Raw genomic sequence first — 19801 nt, 5'->3', positions numbered from 1 at the left:
AGGGGAATGGAGATTAAACAAACAAAAAAAAATAAGAAAAATTAAACACACGTATACAACCGGGAAGGGAATTTGGGCAATCTGCTTTTAATTCACGGACCGAATCAATGTGCCTAATTTACAGTTTCAGTTCCTGATACTGCTGAACAAATCACAAAGTACTTCCCAAGCGGGAGCATAAGTAAGAGGAGACACTGTATCCTTCTCAAACACAGATACTGTCAGCCACCTCCTAAGAAGTTTTAGTTTACAGCCTGTCTGGAAAATCAGAGCTGAATATGAAAGGAATAAGCTTTGACTTTTAGCTTCTTTTGCAACTTACGTCCAATTATATATAGTGAACATCGGCCGTACGCTCCAGGATGACCCAAAGATATTAAGAGACTTGGAAAAGCAATCATTGTAGATGAGGCCAGTGTAGATGGAGAACACACCCATCAGAAGGATGATGTACCGGCCGCTGAACACAGTGCTAAACATCTGGGAACCAGAAGAAAGAAGTCAATGAAATGTACACGCTGGAGGTCATACTGTGACTCTGTGACTTAGAATATGCTAGACCTTTCCTCACCCACCACTTTACTTCATCATGAGCCAGAGAGCTTGAAGTATGAAGCAAAATACAATGCTAACAAGAAATTCCCTTTCATAGTCCTCTTTAGTATTAAAATGAACGTAACTTCTCTATAAATGTATGGATAAAACACTTCCAGATGATATTTTTTATAATGAACACTTAGAAATTATAAAGTGTCAGTCGAATGCAGATGTAACTTAAACATTACCTCATTCTCATTCTTCTGGGAGAGGATCCGGCTCTCCCGTAAGACCATCCATACAGCGAAAAGGGTCATCAAAATTCCATGGCCAAAGTCCCCAAACATCACAGCAAACAGGAAAGGGAAAGTGATGATGGTATACGGAGCTATAAAGAAACCAAAGGCTATCAGGTGGGTACTAGACTTATCGGGGTGATCATTTCCTAAGTTACATAAATGTCTAATCATTATGTTGTACACCTGAAAGTAATATAATAGTGTATGTCAACTGTAATTGAAAAATTAAGAAAAAGAAACTCAAGGAGGAAGAAGACAAAGTACAGAAAACCATAACAACTCCTAACATGTCACATGACTATCCATACTCTACGATCAACATGAGGTGGCTTATTCCCACACCGCTGGACAGATGGACTACCAGGGAAAATCTTCCCTGGAAGGACCAGCACAGCCTCACGAAGCAGCTCAGATGGCATCTGAGCTCCTGCTAGCATTTGAAACACAGAAAGTGAAAGTTTTATTTCTAGCTTTGGCAACAGTGTGGTTTGTTCTTTGATTCCTTTTTTCTAACCCCTGGGACACTGCTCCTGAGGCAGACCAGCTTTCTCCTCTTGTGCGACAACCCTTTCCCAGCTGAATGCAGTTAACCAGATAAGTGGGAGAAAGCCCAGCTGAAAATGAATTCTCTGACTCCTGACTTAATAATTAACTCTCCAAACAGAGGAGAAATCTTCCTTGTGCCTAAAATGGTCAATAATTGCTATACTTTCTCTGTTTAACCTAGAACAGGGAAGCCATTTTAAAATGTCAGCTATTTTTGTAAAAAACTTTTTGCTTAAAGCAGTTTCTGCAAATGGCATGCTCAAGAGAGCCAGGTATTTTACAGCTGTCAGGGCACAGAGAAGAATCCAATCCACTAACAATCCAATAGCATTTAAAGTGAGGCATTAAAAGATAACAAACAAAAAGGAAAACCTCTAAAGGGAAATGATTCAAGCTTTTTTACCTGGATTTATCTCTCGGTAAGTTCCAATCCCGTACGCATCTACTATGTTCTGAAAGCCGTATGTGAACTTATTGGTTTTGTTATAGGTTGGGGGAGTCTGGTTTGTCTGCATCCTGTTCAAGATGGAGGGTACGGTGGAACCACTGTGTTCCTGGGAAACAAGAAGCGCATGTACCAACATTAGGTCATCCTCCTGGAGGTGGTTACACAGATGTACGTATTTATCAAAACCCATAGAACTGTACACATAAAATGTGTGCATTTTCTTTTATGTGAAATTGTATCTCAATCTTTCTCAGTGGTTGGGGAAACTGAAACTAGGTATAAAATTTACAATGAAAGATTTAAATTAAGTCTTGGGAAGAATATCCTTCCTGTGAAAAAAAATTTAATTCTAAAATGTGGAACCAAAGAAAACATGAAAGCTCTTTCTCTGGAGGCATCTGCACCTGCCTTTCTGAGAGCATCGCTGTTCTTTCCTTCATTTATGGAGAAAGCAAAGTATATTCTCTGACTCTCCTCCTTCACCACCTAAACTCCCTAATCTCCCGCAGTCTAGCTGAGTATGCTTATTCAAAGTGGCTGGCTCATCACCAGATCCAAAGGTCTTTTCTCCCACATGCAATCCACTGACTCTGGAAATCTTCCTCTTAGGTATAAATCTTTATTCCTTAGGCATGCACTGACCATGCCTTTTCTGTCTCTTTACTGGCTTTTCCTCTCTGCCTATCCCTAAACACAGCAGGGCCCCTAAGGTCCTATCTTAGGTTCCTTATTTTCTCTTTTGGAGAAACTGTCCCATTACCTGCTTGATATTTCCATGTGGATTTCTATCTAGCCCCTTGATGTGACTGAAACTGAACTTACCATCTTTCCCCTATCAATATGTTTTTCTTGCTGAACTTTTACTTCCATTAACAGAACCATTATTCTACCGGCCACCCAGCTTTAATGCCTCAGAAACATTTAAATTTTTTCTCCTTGTTTTTCTCCTGCATGTTGCTAGAAATCACGTATACCTATTGATTCTTCCTAAAGAATGTCTCACAAATTCATCATTATTTTCTTTTCCTGTTGTCAAATCTTACCCTAGGGGTCCTTATAACTTACTATTCTATGTTTACAATAACTTCTTAACTGATTCCCCACGTGTAGACTCTCTCTATACCCCAGTCCAACGTGGATACTATCAACAGATTACTCCTTTAAAACTCTGCTTTGATCACGTCCTTTCACTGCTAAATAACTTCCAATGTCTCTCTGCTCCCTCTGGAATAAAATTTAAACCCTCTAACCTGGTATTTAGAAACCTTTCACAGGTAGGTTACAATCTCCCTAATGAGGTTTACCTCTTACTCTTTTGGCTCACCTATTATAATTCCTGTTCTTGCCCAACCACGCATGGTTGTACTATACTTCCTGCCTTTGTCCATATCGTTTTCTTCTCATCATTGCTGGTCAACATCTTAGCCATTCTTCAAAGCTCCAGTGCCACCTTCTTCTTGCAGCTCGTCTGATCATCTTAATTGGAAAAGCTAGCACCCTCTCTCTACACACATAAGCCACTCTTAGCACAGAGGGCCTCGTATGTTTGCATGTCAGCCTCTCCAAGTAAATTGTAAGATACTTTAGGGCTTATTTTTTCCATCTCTGCCTAGCTCAGTGCCTTGAACAGAGCAGTAGCGATAACTACAAGACAGGCCTGCCAGGCTCCTACTGCAGAAGAGCCTAACGGACACAGTGGATCAGGAAATTGACATTCTGGTCATGAGCTACCCTGGAGAGACATGGGTATACGGTCAAGTCATTTGATCTTTTTTGAACTGCAGTTTCCACATTGGGAAAATAAGGACAGATGCATGAAATGTATTGTCAGGATACAAGATGAGTATATTAAACAACTCTGAAAGTACAAATGCCATAAAAATGTTAATTAACGTTACTGTTGATGGGAACCTCTTTTCCTGGCTGTAGGCTGCACTGCCAGCTGCAGGAGTACTCACCGTGCCCCTTCTGAGTGCAAACTGGATGGAGTCAAGGTCAGTGACAGGGCACCAGACCTCTGCAATCAGGCACTTCTGGGTCACGTCTATGTTGCACAGGTTCAGAGTGTGGTAGATGGCCTTCATCTTCCGCACTTTGATGAACCAGACGCGGATGTTCTTAGCAGCTGCCTGCAGAACCCTCTGGCGGTGATCCTCAGTTTGATTCAGAACCTGTGGGAGAGAAAGGAACAAGGGAGGGATACTTCTAACACCAATCTTAGATCTCAGGAAATGAAGGGCAAAGAGGCAAAGCTTTCTGAGAGGGGCTACTGGGGATCTGTTTTTTCTTCCTCTAACTAGAATGGCTTTTCTTTATACTTTTTTTTGGCCAAATTATAAGAAATTTAGAGTTCTAGTTATTAACATTCATTTTTGTTTAGCTTCAAGCACAAGAGAAACCTGAGAAAATGTTTTTTAGCTCTTCTCTATATATTTAACCTTACCACCAAATCCACGTACACCAGATCACTGGCTTTTTACTTGGATCATTAAAGAGCGATGACTTTGTATGTGTGGCCTGTAAGTCAGACGCAAGGAAGTCAGCATCCCAGGCCCAGGTGTTGACAAAGTAACACAGCCATACTTAAGAACAGAAGCTGCAGAATGCCCTGAACATAAGCCAGCAGCAGGGTACGGTGGGAAAGCGGCAGTGCTGAACACCAGGGTCTGCCTGGGCCAAGAGGGACCCCACACAGGAGACAGAAGACACTGGGTCAGGAAGATCCAGAGACTTTAGAGGGAGTTCGACTGCCACATACCACTGTCCTCATGGGGCAGACTAGGCTTTATCTTCCTGTCCGGCTTCTTGGGGGAAAAGTATTTCAGCGCTGATCCTTTGGAAACCAGTACAGGTTTCTCTCAGAGGAATCATCCTGCCAAGACTAGAATGGGAGGAAGGAGCAGGGACACTTTATATCCTACTGCCTTGTTTATTGCCAAATATTTAATATTTCAATAGCAGAAGAGGGACTAAGCCAAAATTGGGCAAGCAAACCCACCACACATACTTCTGCATGAAAATCTATCTTAAATCTCAACATTGCTTTGAAGAGGACAATGCTATATACTGACCATGCTAGCATAAGTCTTCATCATAGCTGGCTCTTTCAAATCAGTTAAGAAAAAAAGTAGTAAGTACTCCCCGAAAAACCATCTTGGGCAAGAGAAGGTGACTTCCACAGAGAGGTTAACAACAATAACAAAAAAAGCCAGGGCATGTTAGGGAAACTCTTAAATCACCTGAGAATAAAGGAACAAAGCTGCTTTCTCTTCTGGCTGTTGACAATTTCACAATTTCTATTAAAACTTCTGGAGGGATGCTAAATAAACTTACAAGCAATGTTCTATTTTCTCTTTCCCTGTACCCACTCCCACATCTCACTCCTTGGTATTTGATCCTTTTTTAAAGTTTTAGTTCATACAGCTGAGTTGCACATGCTCTTTAAAAATCTACCCATAATCCTGGGAGGGGCTAAGACAGTCCTAAAACCCACAATGTACGAATATGGCCTATCACCCACCAACAGTTTTCGTTAAACAGATAAGTGTATCTCAAAGGAGCCGACAATAGGCCATGCTGGTGGGTCACATACAATGAGGGTTGGAGGGAAAGATGAGGAAAGCAGTTGAAATGGGGATTACAACAGCTCTGACAATTTTGCCACCGCTGGAATGAAATGCCTTTGGGATTGGTATGTTTGTTAATGTTTCAAGGGGCAATCAGCACATTCTTTCCACAGGGAACAAAGCTCCACGGGCCACCTTTTTCCCTCCATGTACGGAGAAATCCTGACTCCTTTCTTAGAACCCTGTGACAACCATGGTGTGTGTCAACCACATCCACTGCTATTTGGTTAAAAGTCTAGCACAGTCTCTTCTTGGGTACAAGAGTCAGGTCGGGACTCTGGCTAGACTCTGGTTAAGATCCCAGGTGACCAGAAGGATCCACACCAAGCTAAGGGTGGCTGCCTCTGGAGGTAGGGTGTGTGTGAGAGCGCGGGCTGACTTTATACGTACTTCAGTATTATTTGGTGTGTTTTTTTCCTTAACTAAAGATACTTTTAAAATTTATTATAAAAAATATCTGACTCATGAGGAGGGGAATTAAATACTCTAAGCAACAACAATTTCAGATGCACAGCATTCCTGTCATGTTTGAGGATGATAAATGTTATTTTTAACAGTCATTCCCTGAAACTTTTCCCCAGCTCCTAAGGGGACACATTACCCGTGGACATTTCTTTTTTTGGTATTCCAAGCTACTGCAGGTGCCTAATAAACTGTTAGTGTTTCAAGGAAAGGAAACTGTTCTCCTATTTCAGCATTTCAAAAACAAACTCCCTCCAGCCCTCTGTGTACCATTTGAAGATCGTCAATCCTGGTATTAACTCCAGAAGCCATTTCCTTCCTCTCCTGGGGGGTCTCAGGACATGGATAGAGTGAGGCCCGGAACCTGGAATGTACAGACACAGCCTCAGGAACGTGGAAGTTTCCTAACCTATCCAATTTAAATAATCTCAGAAAGGAATATTACTTTACTAGAAGAACCAAAACAGAATTAGTTCACACTGATGCACTAATCAATAAAATAATTATTTATGGGAAGTGGTCTATAGATAGAACAATAATATTTGGACTATCTTGACATTCTCTGTAGCTATTAAATTCCGTTAGAATAAAAAAACAGGGCGAGCCCAGTGGCTCAGGTGGCTGGAGCACCGTGCTCCTAATGCCGAGATCGCCGGTTCGATTCCCACATGGGACAGAGAGCTTCACCCTCTTAGCTAAGACTGTGAACAAGGGCTCTCCCTAGAGCTGGTGGGAGGTGCTGCCGTGGACTACCAAGGACTGCTCACGAGCGGCCGACCAACGAACTAGTGACCAACTGCCTCAGCTGGGCTTGAACTAGAGTGGGGCGGGGAGGCAGAAAAAGGGGGAAAAACCCCACAAAAACAGTAATACATGTTATATTGAAAAATGGCACAGAAGAAAGATCTTATGGGCAAAATTGCAGAAAAGGTTAAGGGCTCGTTGCCTATGGCATACTGCTGGGTAGGCAGACCCATTGTTCCAGAACAATGTAGCATTTATAAATCATGAGTCCTAATTACTTCTTTTCAAGGAAAGGAAATTGTGATTTTGACGGTGCTTTAAAAAAATGCCTTAAAAAATGAACGTAGGCCATTTCTAATTGTTTAAAATAGCCCTAACATTATTAAAAGGTATATTCACCATGTAAAGGCAGACTAATAGGGTTTGTGTTTCACTCTTGTATACTCTAAGGCTTAAGAGTTAGGCCGCATGACTGCACCCTCGGGGGAGGAATGTTTTTCTCACCCTTCACAGATTTTCTTGACTCTGTTCTTCAGCTGATCGCCTTGGAAGAAAATGATGAACACAGACTTGTGCACGTAGTCACCCTGGGCCCCAAACCAAAAGCCGAGACTTCAGACTTCTAATCCAGAAGAAAACGTCTTAAATAACTTACTTTCTTGGTGATACAAGAACAACAGGATTCCATTAAGAATATGGCAATCCTGTACTTGAACCACCATCCTCCATCCATTTCTTAAGCTCCACTACAAGAACATGTACCCTATAATCTCTAATCTCTATTTGTTTTTAAACTCAACCAGGGTCCTTGACACAACTTAGCTCTATTGACCAATTCTATTTTAAATCTTAGGCTGCCTGATTGATGTAAGTACAGAGGAGAAGAAAGAGAGAGAAGCCATTCCTGTCTGTTTCCATGCTTAGAAATTCCCAGATAAAGGGAATTGGATAACTATAAGGGACTGAGTAGCTGGGGAGGATATTGAAGTAGAATCTCATGATCCATGTGGATTTAGACTTTAGGGGGCAAGGCAGAAGGCAACCCATTCCAAACACCACATTTACATCTGGAGTCTGATGCAAGAACTGGAAGGAAAGATCAGAAGAATAAGTTATGCTGGGTGTTAACTAGGATTGACTCTGTTTGCCAGTATTTTCTCATATTCCTATAGAGCTTTTATAATACGAAAACAAGCAAACAAAACTTTAGAAGGATAAAAGGGGCTGAAGAGTGAAGAAAATACGGCTCGAGACTCTTAAATTCCTACATCCTCTAGAAATAACCTGGAGCACACTCTTGGTGCAGCTGTTCTGTTATAGCTATCTGGAACCCCCTTTCCTCGATTTGTTGATAAAATAGTTTCTGTTGCCCAGAAACCTAGCTAAATATTCCTGAGCACAGCTCCACCTTAAGTGTGACTACACACTGCAATGTCTCCTCAACCCAAGGACAGCCTCCGGTAAGACTATAAAACTGCTCTTCTGGGTAAGGGGACTCACCTAAGTGTCACCAAGCTCCCACTCAATACTGAGGATAAAAGCCATATACTGTAACTGGATTATTTTTAGATGCATAACCCACCCACTCTGAGAGGTCTCAGAATTCAATCTCCCTTCTTAGGTAGAGCAAAGAATACTAATTTAAGAAATCCAATAGATAATTTAGAACAGAGAAATGCACTTCAGGCTTCTAAATAATACTAATACAAAGGTGACATAGATTTTCTGCAGAACATTTAATCTTCTTTGCTTGAGGTCCCTGAAATCAGGACTCACCATACGCAATGTAAGTTTATGTTAAGAACTCTGTCCCATTACGTCAAACGCTAAGAGGTCAAGCCAGTCCTACTTTCCAAAGCACTGGGTGGGGAAGTGCATCCTATCTTGCACAATATGTATTTTAAAACTAAGTTCCTAAATCTCTCAACAAACAAGTAGACAAAAAAACAAAACAAAACAAAACAAAAGCAAACACCTTACCAACCAACTAAAATTTCATCAACTTATAGAGATCACAATTTAGGAACTCTCTCATTCTTCTTTTACACGGATAGTACCAAACTGGGAACCAGATGTCTTGCTTTAAGTTAATTTTCAGAGAAAGTTAATTTTCTTTGTCTTGGTCCCAGAAAAGTAACAGAAAACATAAATTCTAAAGGTTAAATAACTGGAAAAAATATATTTACAATCAAAATAATACCTACACACAGGTAAAGCTTAAAAATGTACATGTATGTATCATGTATACATCGTATGTACACATACGACAGAAGTTAAGAGGAAAAGAGAAGTCCTTCAAATTCTCAGATCAAAGCAGGGGTGTACATAAGGGCTCCTCCTCTGTGGGAGGGTCAGAGTCAGGTGGCACCATGGTTACTGCTCTGAGCTCCCTTTACAGGACCTACTCCATGGGACCCAATTTCCTCGTCTTACAGTCACAGGATCCTCCAGGGGGTTCTCGATTTCAGCCTGTCGCAGGAACACATTCCCCCGGCACACCCGCCAAAGCATGCGCTCAAAAGTCGGGATGCGCTCCCGGTTAATCACACCAGCCACGAAGCTGTGGGGAGAAGAGCCAGATTGGGAAATCTATTCCAGGTCATGGGATGGAAGGCTTTGAGACAAAGAAAGAGAGAGGCGAGGGACAAAGATGATACACACGAGGCAACGCATTATGTCAAAAGGGCTGCTAAAATCTTATTCCTGGACCCAGAAGAGTTGACAGAACAACTCAGGAGTTGAATCCAAAACGACTTAGGAACACCTCTCAACAGGCTCAGAAGAGAGCGCATTCTGGTAGCAAGTGAATGTCCCGCCTTTTGCTCTTTTGAATAGCAAAGAAGAACATGACCCCACAGAGCACTGAGAGTTGAAGGGGCACTTACCCAAGTCTTAAAGGCGTGCCTCTTCCCATCTCACTTGGCTCCAAGAGGGATGAGGACTCTTCCAACAGGTCTGGATCCGCCATCTGCTGATGATGCAATTCAGCCTGAATTCACAAATCAATTAATATCTAATGAAAATAGTTAGTGGCATGCAGGGAACGAGGAACCAGGAGATAAGTTCAGAAAATAAAGATGAAAAACAAACCACCAAAAGAGAAGACATACCCACAAAAAGAAAACAAGAAGAATAGGGAAAGAAAACAAAGGAAAGAAACAACAGGTAAAGAAAGCATAATAGCCCCAGTAAAGCATCTGGGGAAATGGTTTAAGAAATAAGGCATTAAAAATAAAAACAAAAAAAACCATTAGATGATGGTGACATGTATAAATCTTACTTGGTGGAAGCCATTTTTTCTCCTATGTTTTCCTGAATAAGCCATAGAAGTACCAGGAAATACCTTTGCACGTGGCTAGAAGCTGAAGTATTTCTTCCTTTCAAGCAAAACAAGGCAGCTCTGCAGATACTCTCAACATCAAATTTCCAGGCAGCTACAAAAACTAGAATTTTCCCTGTGTGAGAATATGATAGATGGAGACTCTCTTTCCAAGGAACAAAAACAAGGCATTGTCACTGTCTTGAATACAGTGTGTGATCTGGAGAAAGGGAGAAGGGGCATCTCCAGATATCTAGGTTTTCTGTGCTCTTAAAAATGCAGAATATGAGAACTTTCAGCATGGCCACTGCATAAAATGCTCCAGACCCTGGGATTTAAAGAGTACTTCTTTCTCCAAAAGGAGAAGCAGCACAATAGCTGGGCAGGCCTGGGCCTCCACCACATCAACAAAGGGAAGAAAAAGGGAAAACATACCTGAATGTCCCGGTTTTTAGGACATTCAGAAATATTAAAAAGTTCATGTAGGCCTTACAGTTAAAGGATGCTTGAGAACACAGCTTAATCCAACAAGCTAAATCAAGAAGTAAAGAGAGTAACAACTAGTAAGCCAGTATAGAGTGTGTGGGCTAGTTTAATTGTTTAAATTTAAAATGATTTCCACCATGACAGTTTATACAATGAAATGAAGGAGAGGGACCTTCTCAGATGTAGGTCTGTATTTCCTAGCCTCTCTACACGCAACATATCCTACCACCTTTCACTCCCATCAGGAAAAAGCTGGCCTAAAAAATAAAGGCCAGTCGACTTCCCTACTGCCTGATCTCCCCAACTTTAATATCCATGCACTACTTGTTTGATCAAAGACTAGAAGTAAGCCAGAATAATCTTCTTTGTCAAAAGCAAAATTAAACAAACAAACATCAGGAAAATTTTTCTGCATCACTTTCATTCTAAATTTCAATTTGATTCTAGTCCCGTCAATTCCAGTATCAAAACAAGTCACGTGGGAACCCTAAGTCATAAGACCATACATGTAAGTCTGAAAGCCTAAAAAAGTGAAAGCAATTGTTTCGAGAAGTGAATTCTAAAAGCAGGATCAACTTTGATTCAGAGAAAAGGGGAAAGGCAGGTAGTGAGCATGCCAGAAGGGCAGAGAAATACTGTCATGAGGTTTGGAAAAGCTTAAGATGAGGTCAGGGGGGTCACTGGTTACCTCTTGCTGTCAAATGGAAGTTTACAGGGCTCTTTTTGTTCCTACTTCAAGTCAAATCAGCTGACTATAAGCCACAGGCAACTTGTTTTGAGAATCCAGATGACAACCACACTTCAATTTGCTCTTAGGATATCCCTTGGCAACAACCAGTGAAACTGACTGCTATTCACAAGACTCCTGCTTACTTCCCTTCAAGTTCAAAAGACCTGGTTAAAGTAAACCCTAAAGATCATACTCAGCAAATATATGTGCTCTAAAGGGGACAACTGATGGAACAGCAATTAGACTACTCCAAAGACTATATCTGGGACTTTCTGGGTATAAAAAAAAAATTAAATTAAATAGAAACTTGCAATGATATTCTAATTAATAATTCCACTACTTCATACTTAAGAATCCTCTGTCTTAGAGAGAACAGTTAAAATTTTTTAAATAAAGTAATTGTGCCTGATGGGAAACTAGGATGACCAGACCACTAACTGAGGACCTTCAAATCAGTCTCTAAAACCATGTCATCGAGTATCTAAATCCTAATCTGGGTTGTCTACTGACAATAACAGCACTTCCAATGTTCCTCTAAATTACTTGCTATACCCTCTGTTTCACCCCTTCCCCCAGTCAGAATACTGAAACCATGCCTTGAAAAAGGAAGTCGCAGAACTTTGGCTGTTCTATTTCTACACTTACGAGTAAGTATAAGCTGCATGACCAGTTTAAGCTACGTTAATTACCAAGAGCAAACACTTTTACTTCCATCTATGTTAAGAAAAATATTCCATCTCATCACCTAATGCGTTCACCCAAGCCCCAAAGGAAATGGCAGATGGAAAAGAAAAGTAAAGAAAGCAGATGGAAAACTCAGAAGGAAAGGAAGGCAGGGACTGCATGCCATTAACCATTACTTTTCCAGTCTTCTTTACGTTCTCATGTGTTATGGTGCTTATGGTAAAAGATGCAGAGAAATCTCTCCAGCTCTTACAGTTCTTCATTAGAAAGAAGACTGAGAAAAGGATAATCATTAACAAGTCATTTTAAATGCTCTGGATAAGAAATGGCTAAGTCGAATTTGTAATCATCTTAAATCATGAGAATATTCAGCATGTGTTTACCTTTCCCCTTCTACACACCTCACCAATCAGAACCCCTATATTAAAAGATGGAAAGAATCATGCTCTGATTTAGCCATTTTCTGCTAACTCATTATTACAAATTATTGATCATATTTTCCAAAAAGAAGGGTTTGAAATTGATAGTGTTTGAGGCAATTTACAAACCTTATAATTTCAGGCATGGAAGAAAAATCTCATGAAGAACCTACGTTTCTGAGATTTGAGGGTCCCAAGTTTCCTTATCTTTTTCATTATTTAAAGCGTGGCCTCGCATGAGACATGCTTACTCTGTGAGCTCTCCTGTCATGGCAGTGACACCTGAGGCTGCTGTTCTGTAACAGCAGGGCAAGGGCCACTGAAAAGGACCTGGCTGAGGCGAGCTAGTGGCACGAGCAGCCAGGCACTGACCATGCACTTAGAGAGAAAAGGCAGAGTGGTGCTTGACAGATTTCCTGCACTGGGGTGAGGGTGCTAGGAATGTGAGGGACTGATGACGAAAGCAGCGGAAGAACTGCTCACAGCCAAGGCCTGGTACTCAAAAGTACTTCCGGAGATTAAAAAAAAAATGTTTTGCATGAGTAGGAACTCACCATGGACTGGGCATGAAGACTTAAACGCGAGCCTTCTCAACGTGAGCATTCCATGTTTAGACTTATTAACCACAAAGAAAATTCCTAAATCTGTAACTTACAATTTTAAATTCTTATATTATCTTTTCAAGTGGTTCCTCTGATTTAATTTTTACTATTTTTTTTAATTATAACATTAAGTTTAAATAACTATTTCCATTAAGGGAGTCCATTTGTCAGTTTTTATTCAGAATCTCAGAATGAGCTAGACTAGGAAACCTATTCCCATCCTTAAACTCAGGAAGTTATGAAAGACATTTTCATATATTTCAGCAATATCTGAAATATGCATATATTTCAGCAAAAAGGGAGGGTGGGAACAAAAGAATTAAGCCCCAAATGATGCTAAAAGTATCTGAGCTTTGCTCCTGAGGCCAGATTTTCATTGGATCTGTGGGCAGCAGCTTGGACACATTTAGTAAAACACAGGAGTGTGTGCACATAGAGGCATTGTTTCCGGGGAGTTTTCCTGATATGATTAAGGGACACATTCCTGGAGCATAGGAACCATGTCCTACTCATCTTATGCCTCACATAGAGTAGGTGTTCATCCAATGCTCAGTGGATTAATGAAAATAAATACAATAATGTTTATGCAGTGAGCACACTGGAGTTTTTGTTCATTAAAACCATATGGCGGGGTGGCTGGTTAGCTCAGTTGGTTAGAGCGTGGTGCTGGTAACACCAAGATTGCTGGTTTCATCCCCACATGGGTCACTGTGAGCTGCGCCCTCCTTAAAAGACAAACAAACCAACAAAAAAACATATGGCATAAGTGGCCATGCCTGTTGCAAAAGACTGGAAGCACTTGGAAAGAGTTAATCACACTGAGCCACACCCGCTAGTATGATGATACTGGGAACTGGTAAGAGGAGTTATCATCAGGCTCAACATTCTCAACTCAGTGAGCAAGCTGAATGTTCACATCGCACCTCCCTTGATATGTAGCCAGATTCTGATTCTTGGGAGGACTAGGCAATTAAATTCATAAGCGCATTTCCCCTTTCCCTCGCCCCAGCAGATCTTTTTAATTTGCATGGATTCTCTGAGTCAAATCCTTAGTTATTGAAGAATGTATTACATTTCCAGCTGACTTTCTCTAGCCCAGTGTTCTCAAACTAGGGTGCCTCTATTTTTTATAAAGCTTTGCCACAATTTCTTCTCTTGTGGGGCAAAGGCAATAAAGATCTTTATAGGAAGGCACACTGAACACTGGCTAGAACAATCCAACCTGGTGGTAAAGACACCTGTAAAAAAGTTACCTGTATTTTAGGCCAAAAAAAGCATGCCTAGGCTGAAAACTAAGACTCTTCCCCAGATTTAATTAGGAGAAGGAAGTCTTCTGAAAGCCTTGCTCCAAATCCCTTCCATGGGGTCACCTCAGCAAGCTGCCAACTCACAACTTTACCTACATTTTTAACTCAGGAACTTATTAACAGTTAAGGTTATGTGAAAATCTAGAAATTCCAAACAGGCATCCTACCAATATTTTCATATAACACTAAAAAAAAAAAAAAAAAACCTTAAAAAAATTAAAGTGTGACATGTGCTACCTGAAGTGGTTAAAAATGTGCTCAAAGGTTGATAAGAAAACACAGAAAATAAAATTACAATTTGAGGACAAAAGGTTTGGAGATTAAACCTTAGTTATAATTTCACGTATTACCAAATGTTTCTTATTGTTTCAACTTTAACCTTAAACATTTACTTACCTTAAAGTATAATGTAAAAATTTCAACTATGTTTCTACAATTACTTTAGAGTTCCTTTCCCCATCTTGAGATGAAAAATTGCAGAAAACACAAAAATATATAAAACTATGGCTGGCTGTGTACTGCATGAAAAATGGAACATAACTGGACATTTCTTCAACTAAAACAGGATGTGAAATGGTACTGCTTTCAAATTAGCAAATTAAAGTAATTACTGGAATAAAAATATGGCCCACTGGTGCGGGTGGATTTATCAGCTGCTCAAATACTAAAAGAAACAATAGTCTGACCTCATCAAAAAACTGCTGAGTTTTGCGAAGTATAAATTTTAATTCAGTCAGTTCCAGGAAGTTTCTCTTCAGAGCTTCCTGGTTTGTGTTGATTTCCTTCAGTTCATTTTCAATCTTCTCAAAATTGGCCTGCCAAAAAAAAAAAAAAAAAATCAAACTCTTAACTCAAACTAAGCTCAACATGCTGGCTCTGAAAGACAGATGGATTCATCCATCCCACAGAACTCTTGCCATCCTGACAGTTCAAAGCTATCTTATACCTACCCTGCAGATCTGTGGTTTTGCCAGGGCAATTTTCTTTATGAAAAATTTTGCTTAAAATTCTCTTTCTTTGTCTACAGATTCTATTAAACACTTGATTGAATTTCTCAGGGGACTTCATATGGATAAAATAAATATTGAAAAGTTGATTGGCTATTCATTTATTTAGTCTATGAGATTAATAAATTACTAGATGAACTGACATTAATCCAATAAGGTTTCAATAATTTATTTAGTGGCATGGGATATTATTTCAGGCACTGTTCCATACCATAAAAAACGGACTTTATTTTAATGCCATCCACAAGAAACTTGTAATCAATAAACAGTGCTAACAAAGACAACAAGAATCACTCTACTCTCTATCCACCCAGAAATTTCTGCATTTAAGTAGAAAGAAACTTATCTGGCTTCCTCAGAACTGTTTACCTCTAAGTCGATCATGTCCCGGGGGAAGGGCACCTCTGGATTTTCGCCGGTGTCCATTATTGGGATATTAGCTTTTCTTATCTCCTTCTCAACAAATCCTAAAAAGACAGAATCAAAATATTCATGTATATCACATGTCTGGAATTGCCAATATTTGAGGAAAAAAATAGTAAGACCCCGAACCGGGCGAAAAAGAGCTTCATTCTACAAAAGATACTTTTGTACACAAGAAACAGAACATGTAAGTCCTTTTTTCTCTACATTCCTCTTCCTCCTACCCCACACTCTCTGAAGCACAGCTACCCTAAAGAGGGTTATCATCCCACTACTGTCCTCTTTCCCTCTTCTGATCTTCAAACAGGTCCTCATCTACTTCGGCTCTCCACCCCAGGTGACTGCTACCCCAGATGCTTCTGGGGTATGATGGGTCTGGCCACAGGTACTGCTGGCAGAGCAGGGCTACAGAAGAGCCAATTCAATAGTAAACTTGACAACTGACGCACTAGTGAGACAACTCCAGATCAAAAAGATTTCATTATATTTGAAAACAATCAGGTCAGCTTAAGTGAAACAAAACGAACAAAAAGCAAGAGGAGGAATAAGGCCCCAAAACACCAGAAGAGGAAAGTGTTTCAGGTGACAACGACTGACTTTTTTTTTTTTAGGAGGGGGACCAAATTCACTTATCAGCCAACTGAAAGCTGGCATAGTACAGTAGTAAGATCTTGGGTTTTAGTGCCAGACAGAACAACCGGATTCAAATACTGATTCCATCACAACCACTTACATTCTTGGGCAAGTCACTTAACCTCTCTGATCTTTGGTTTCCTCATTTGTTAAATGAGGTTAATACCCACGTTGAAGGAATGTTGTGGGAAATGAATGAAATATATTAATACCCTAACTCTCAATAGGACCTTAATAAACGTTAGTTTCTTCCCCCACAAATAGCTCAGATTAAAAAGTGGCTATGTTGACATCTGATATGGATGGTGGCTGGATCCTATCTCTCAGAACCCTGTAATGTAGTTACAAAACCATTCCCACAAAAAACAAGTGAGTGTTTTCAGCTCGCAGCTTTGTCATCTCAAACAAGGTTTCCATTAAGCACTACCTGGCCCGAACACCACAAAATCTACCTGTACACAATAAATTTATTTTAACATCAAGATCACAAGATTTTCCTCCTTTTCTTTTCTCCTGTAATATTTCCTTTCTTTATTAAGACAAATAGAGTCTCTAATTTAGAGAAATGACTCATTTTAGGAACATCATGCAAGACCAAAATGCACATACGAAGCTTTCGATCCATTTCTTCACATCTTCTAACTTCATTTACAAATTTCCGCTGGAAAACATTCACATCTGGATTTAACTGCAAAACAAGAACACAATATCAAATATTAAAACACTGCACCTATTGCTTCTGTTTCACAGGCAACACATCCTGCAAAGTGAAAACCTAATTTTGTGTCAATGTATGATGCAACACTAATAAAAACTGTCTACCGATCTACATAATCTGCTTGGGGACTTGTCACACCAACTAAAGATAAAAACCCTTCCCTCAACTGCTGCAACATATCATTGGAATGGAGGCAACTTAGGTAAAGCACAGTGGTACAAAATGTTCTTCACAGGCCAAAAGCCTCAGTGAGCCCCCTCCTCCACCACCACCACCACAAATTTGGACAATGGGTCTAATAGAAGCTCTGCATGGTTTTCCTTCTCTCCTTCCCAATTAGAAGAGAGAGGAAGCAAACTTCTCTTTTTCTTCTGTCCCAGGGTTTTCACCTTCTAAATGACAGATTGGTTTATTCATTCATACATCACAAGTAATTTTCAAAGCGATATGACACATATTCTGGGAAATACAAGAATAAAACACCGGCCGGCCTGGTGGCTTAGGCGGTTGGAGCTCCATGCTCCTAACTCCGAAGGCTGCCAGCTGGATTCCCACATGGGCCAGTGGGCTCTCAACCACAAGGTTGCCGGTTCCACTCCTCGAGTCCTGCAAGGGATGGTGGGCTCCACCCCCTGCAACTAAGATTGAACACAGCACCTTGAGCTGAGCTGCCACTGAGTTCCTGGATGGCTCAGCTGGTTGGAGCACAGGCTCTCAACCACAAGGTTGCCAGTTTGATTCCTCGACTCCCACAAGGGATGGTGGGCTGTGCCCCTTACAACTAACAACAGCAACTGGACCTGGAGCTGAGCTGCACCCTCCACGACTAAGACCGAAAGGACAACAACTTGACTTGGAAAAAAGTCCTGGAAGTACACACTGTTCCCCAATAAAGTCCTTCCTGTTCCCCTTCCCCAATAAAATCTTTAAAAAAAGAGAATAAAAGAATAAAACAAGTTCCTACTCATTAAGAAGCTTGAAATCTAGTAGAGAAGATGAACATAATAAAATAGCATGTGATACATTCTGTAAAAGTAATAAAGAACTACTAGAGTTACTCATTCAATAACTCCACATTTATAGAGCACCAAAAATGTGCCAGACACTGTATTATGCGCTGGTGTAAATACACATAAGGAAGGTATGTCCTAACTTTGAGGAGCTCAGTCCCATGGAAGAAACAGACACAAACCAATAAACACAACTTGTTGTGACAAAAGCTGTTAAAAAGTAAGTGCAATACTGTTGGCACTTTCCTATACAGTTAAACATATACCTACCTACCTCATGACTGAGCATTCCACTACTGGGAACTTATGTAAGAAAATGAAAAAAAAATGTCTACAGAGACTTGTAGGTAGGCATGTTTACAGCAGCTTTATTTATAATAGTTCCAATCTGGCAATGATCCAACTGTCCATCAACAGGAGAATGGATAAAGACATTATGGTATATTTATACAGTGGAACATTTCTCTGCAGTAAGAAAGACTCAACTACAGATACTCGTAAAACCAGATAAATCTCAAAAACATCAGGCTGAGGGAAAGAAGTAAGGCATAAGAGTCTGAAATGTATGATTTCATTTATGTAAAGTTTAAGAACAGGCAAAACTAATCTACGATGATAGAAATAAAAACAGTGGTTACTTAAGGGGGTGGTGGGCATTGATCAGAAGTGAGCACAAGATAACTTTCCGGGCTGCTGCAAATATTCTGTCTTGATTGGGGTGGTGGTTATGAAGGTGTATAAATTTACCAAAATCAACAACTTGTACTCTTAAGGTCTATGTACTTCATGGAATATTAATTTTACCTCCATAAAAAAGATGTGAGGGGGAAAAAAAGAAATGACAATACACAGGAGAAGTAACTAATTCTACCTGGGGGATAAAGAAAAAACATATACAAAGGTAACCATCTGAGCTGGGACTATGGGGAATGAAGCAGAGTTCACCAGCAGAAATAGGCAGAAAGAAGCAGAAAGAGTATAAGTGACTCAGAGACATAAATAAATCACATGTTCAGGATGGGGAGAAATTTACTACAGCTGAGGAAATGGTGTATGTAAGGAGCAGGAAATTGACAACTCTGTCTTACGGGCAATAGGGAATCAAATGATCTGACTTTTTCTTCATACTTTTTAAAGACGTCCTGTTTTGAAGAATAACATTGAATGTGAAGAATAAACTGTAAGAGAGACTGGTGACAGAGAGACTAGGAAGGAAACTATTGGTATTATTATATTAATATTAGACAGAAGGAATCTAAGGCAAAAGCATTATTAGAGATTAAGAGAATCACTACATAATGATAATAGGAAAAATTCCCAAGAAGACGCAACAAGTCTAAACTTGTATGTCCCTAATAAAATATGTTTTTTACTGAGGAGACAGTACCTCAGCCTCCCATTCAGAAATTTCCACTTCAATAAACATGACACTCTGAAATGAAAGTAGCCACAGGAACTACTGGTTTCATAATCAGGAGGCAAAGTTCAACTGCAGCCAGCCCACAGCCTGTTTCAAATAAGGCACGTTATCTGAAGTATTCAGATAATATAAGAAATATTCAGGCAAGGCGTCCTCAAAATATTTCAAATGAAAATGAACACAACTACAAGGAGAAACTGACAAACCTGTCTACGCAATGGGAAATTTTAATATAATTTTTAAATTGTTGATACATCAAGTCTACTAAATAAGGATAGAGAAAATTGGAACAATATAGTTAGCTTAATCTAATGTGCACATGCGCACACACACACACACACACACACACACACTTTATCTTCAAGAATTTTTCTCTTCAAG

General features: G+C 40.1%; 1 protein-coding gene across 8 annotated transcripts in view; it reads right to left on the bottom strand.

The window, feature by feature from the left end:
* The window catches only part of ATP6V0A1 (ATPase H+ transporting V0 subunit a1), a 51569-nt gene that overhangs the window by 22206 nt on the left and 9562 nt on the right, over positions 1–19801 (bottom strand). For 5 of the 8 annotated variants that reach the window (XM_019747623.3, XM_019747624.3, XM_019747626.3 and 2 more), the window contains exons 3-13: positions 16882–16960; positions 15586–15683; positions 14896–15024; positions 9548–9651; positions 9096–9222; positions 7167–7249; positions 6189–6282; positions 3789–4001; positions 1786–1936; positions 786–925; positions 323–480 (exon numbers count right to left, since the gene is read on the bottom strand). In XM_019747623.3, the coding sequence (XP_019603182.1) occupies positions 323–480; positions 786–925; positions 1786–1936; positions 3789–4001; positions 6189–6282; positions 7167–7249; positions 9096–9222; positions 9548–9651; positions 14896–15024; positions 15586–15683; positions 16882–16960 (1376 nt within the window). The remainder of the gene's footprint in view (positions 1–322; positions 481–785; positions 926–1785; positions 1937–3788; positions 4002–6188; positions 6283–7166; positions 7250–9095; positions 9223–9547; positions 9652–14895; positions 15025–15585; positions 15684–16881; positions 16961–19801) is intronic. The other 3 variants (XM_019747628.3, XM_019747629.3, XM_019747625.3) reach the window with 1 other exon arrangement.

The sequence above is a fragment of the Rhinolophus sinicus genome, chromosome 12 (assembly GCF_057876585.1).
Source record: "Rhinolophus sinicus isolate RSI-liver-muscle chromosome 12, RSI-T2T, whole genome shotgun sequence".
In the NCBI taxonomy this organism is placed as follows: domain Eukaryota; kingdom Metazoa; phylum Chordata; class Mammalia; order Chiroptera; family Rhinolophidae; genus Rhinolophus; species Rhinolophus sinicus.
The sequence above is the reverse complement of the archived record's forward strand: the minus strand, read 5'-3'. Positions and strand labels throughout refer to the sequence as shown.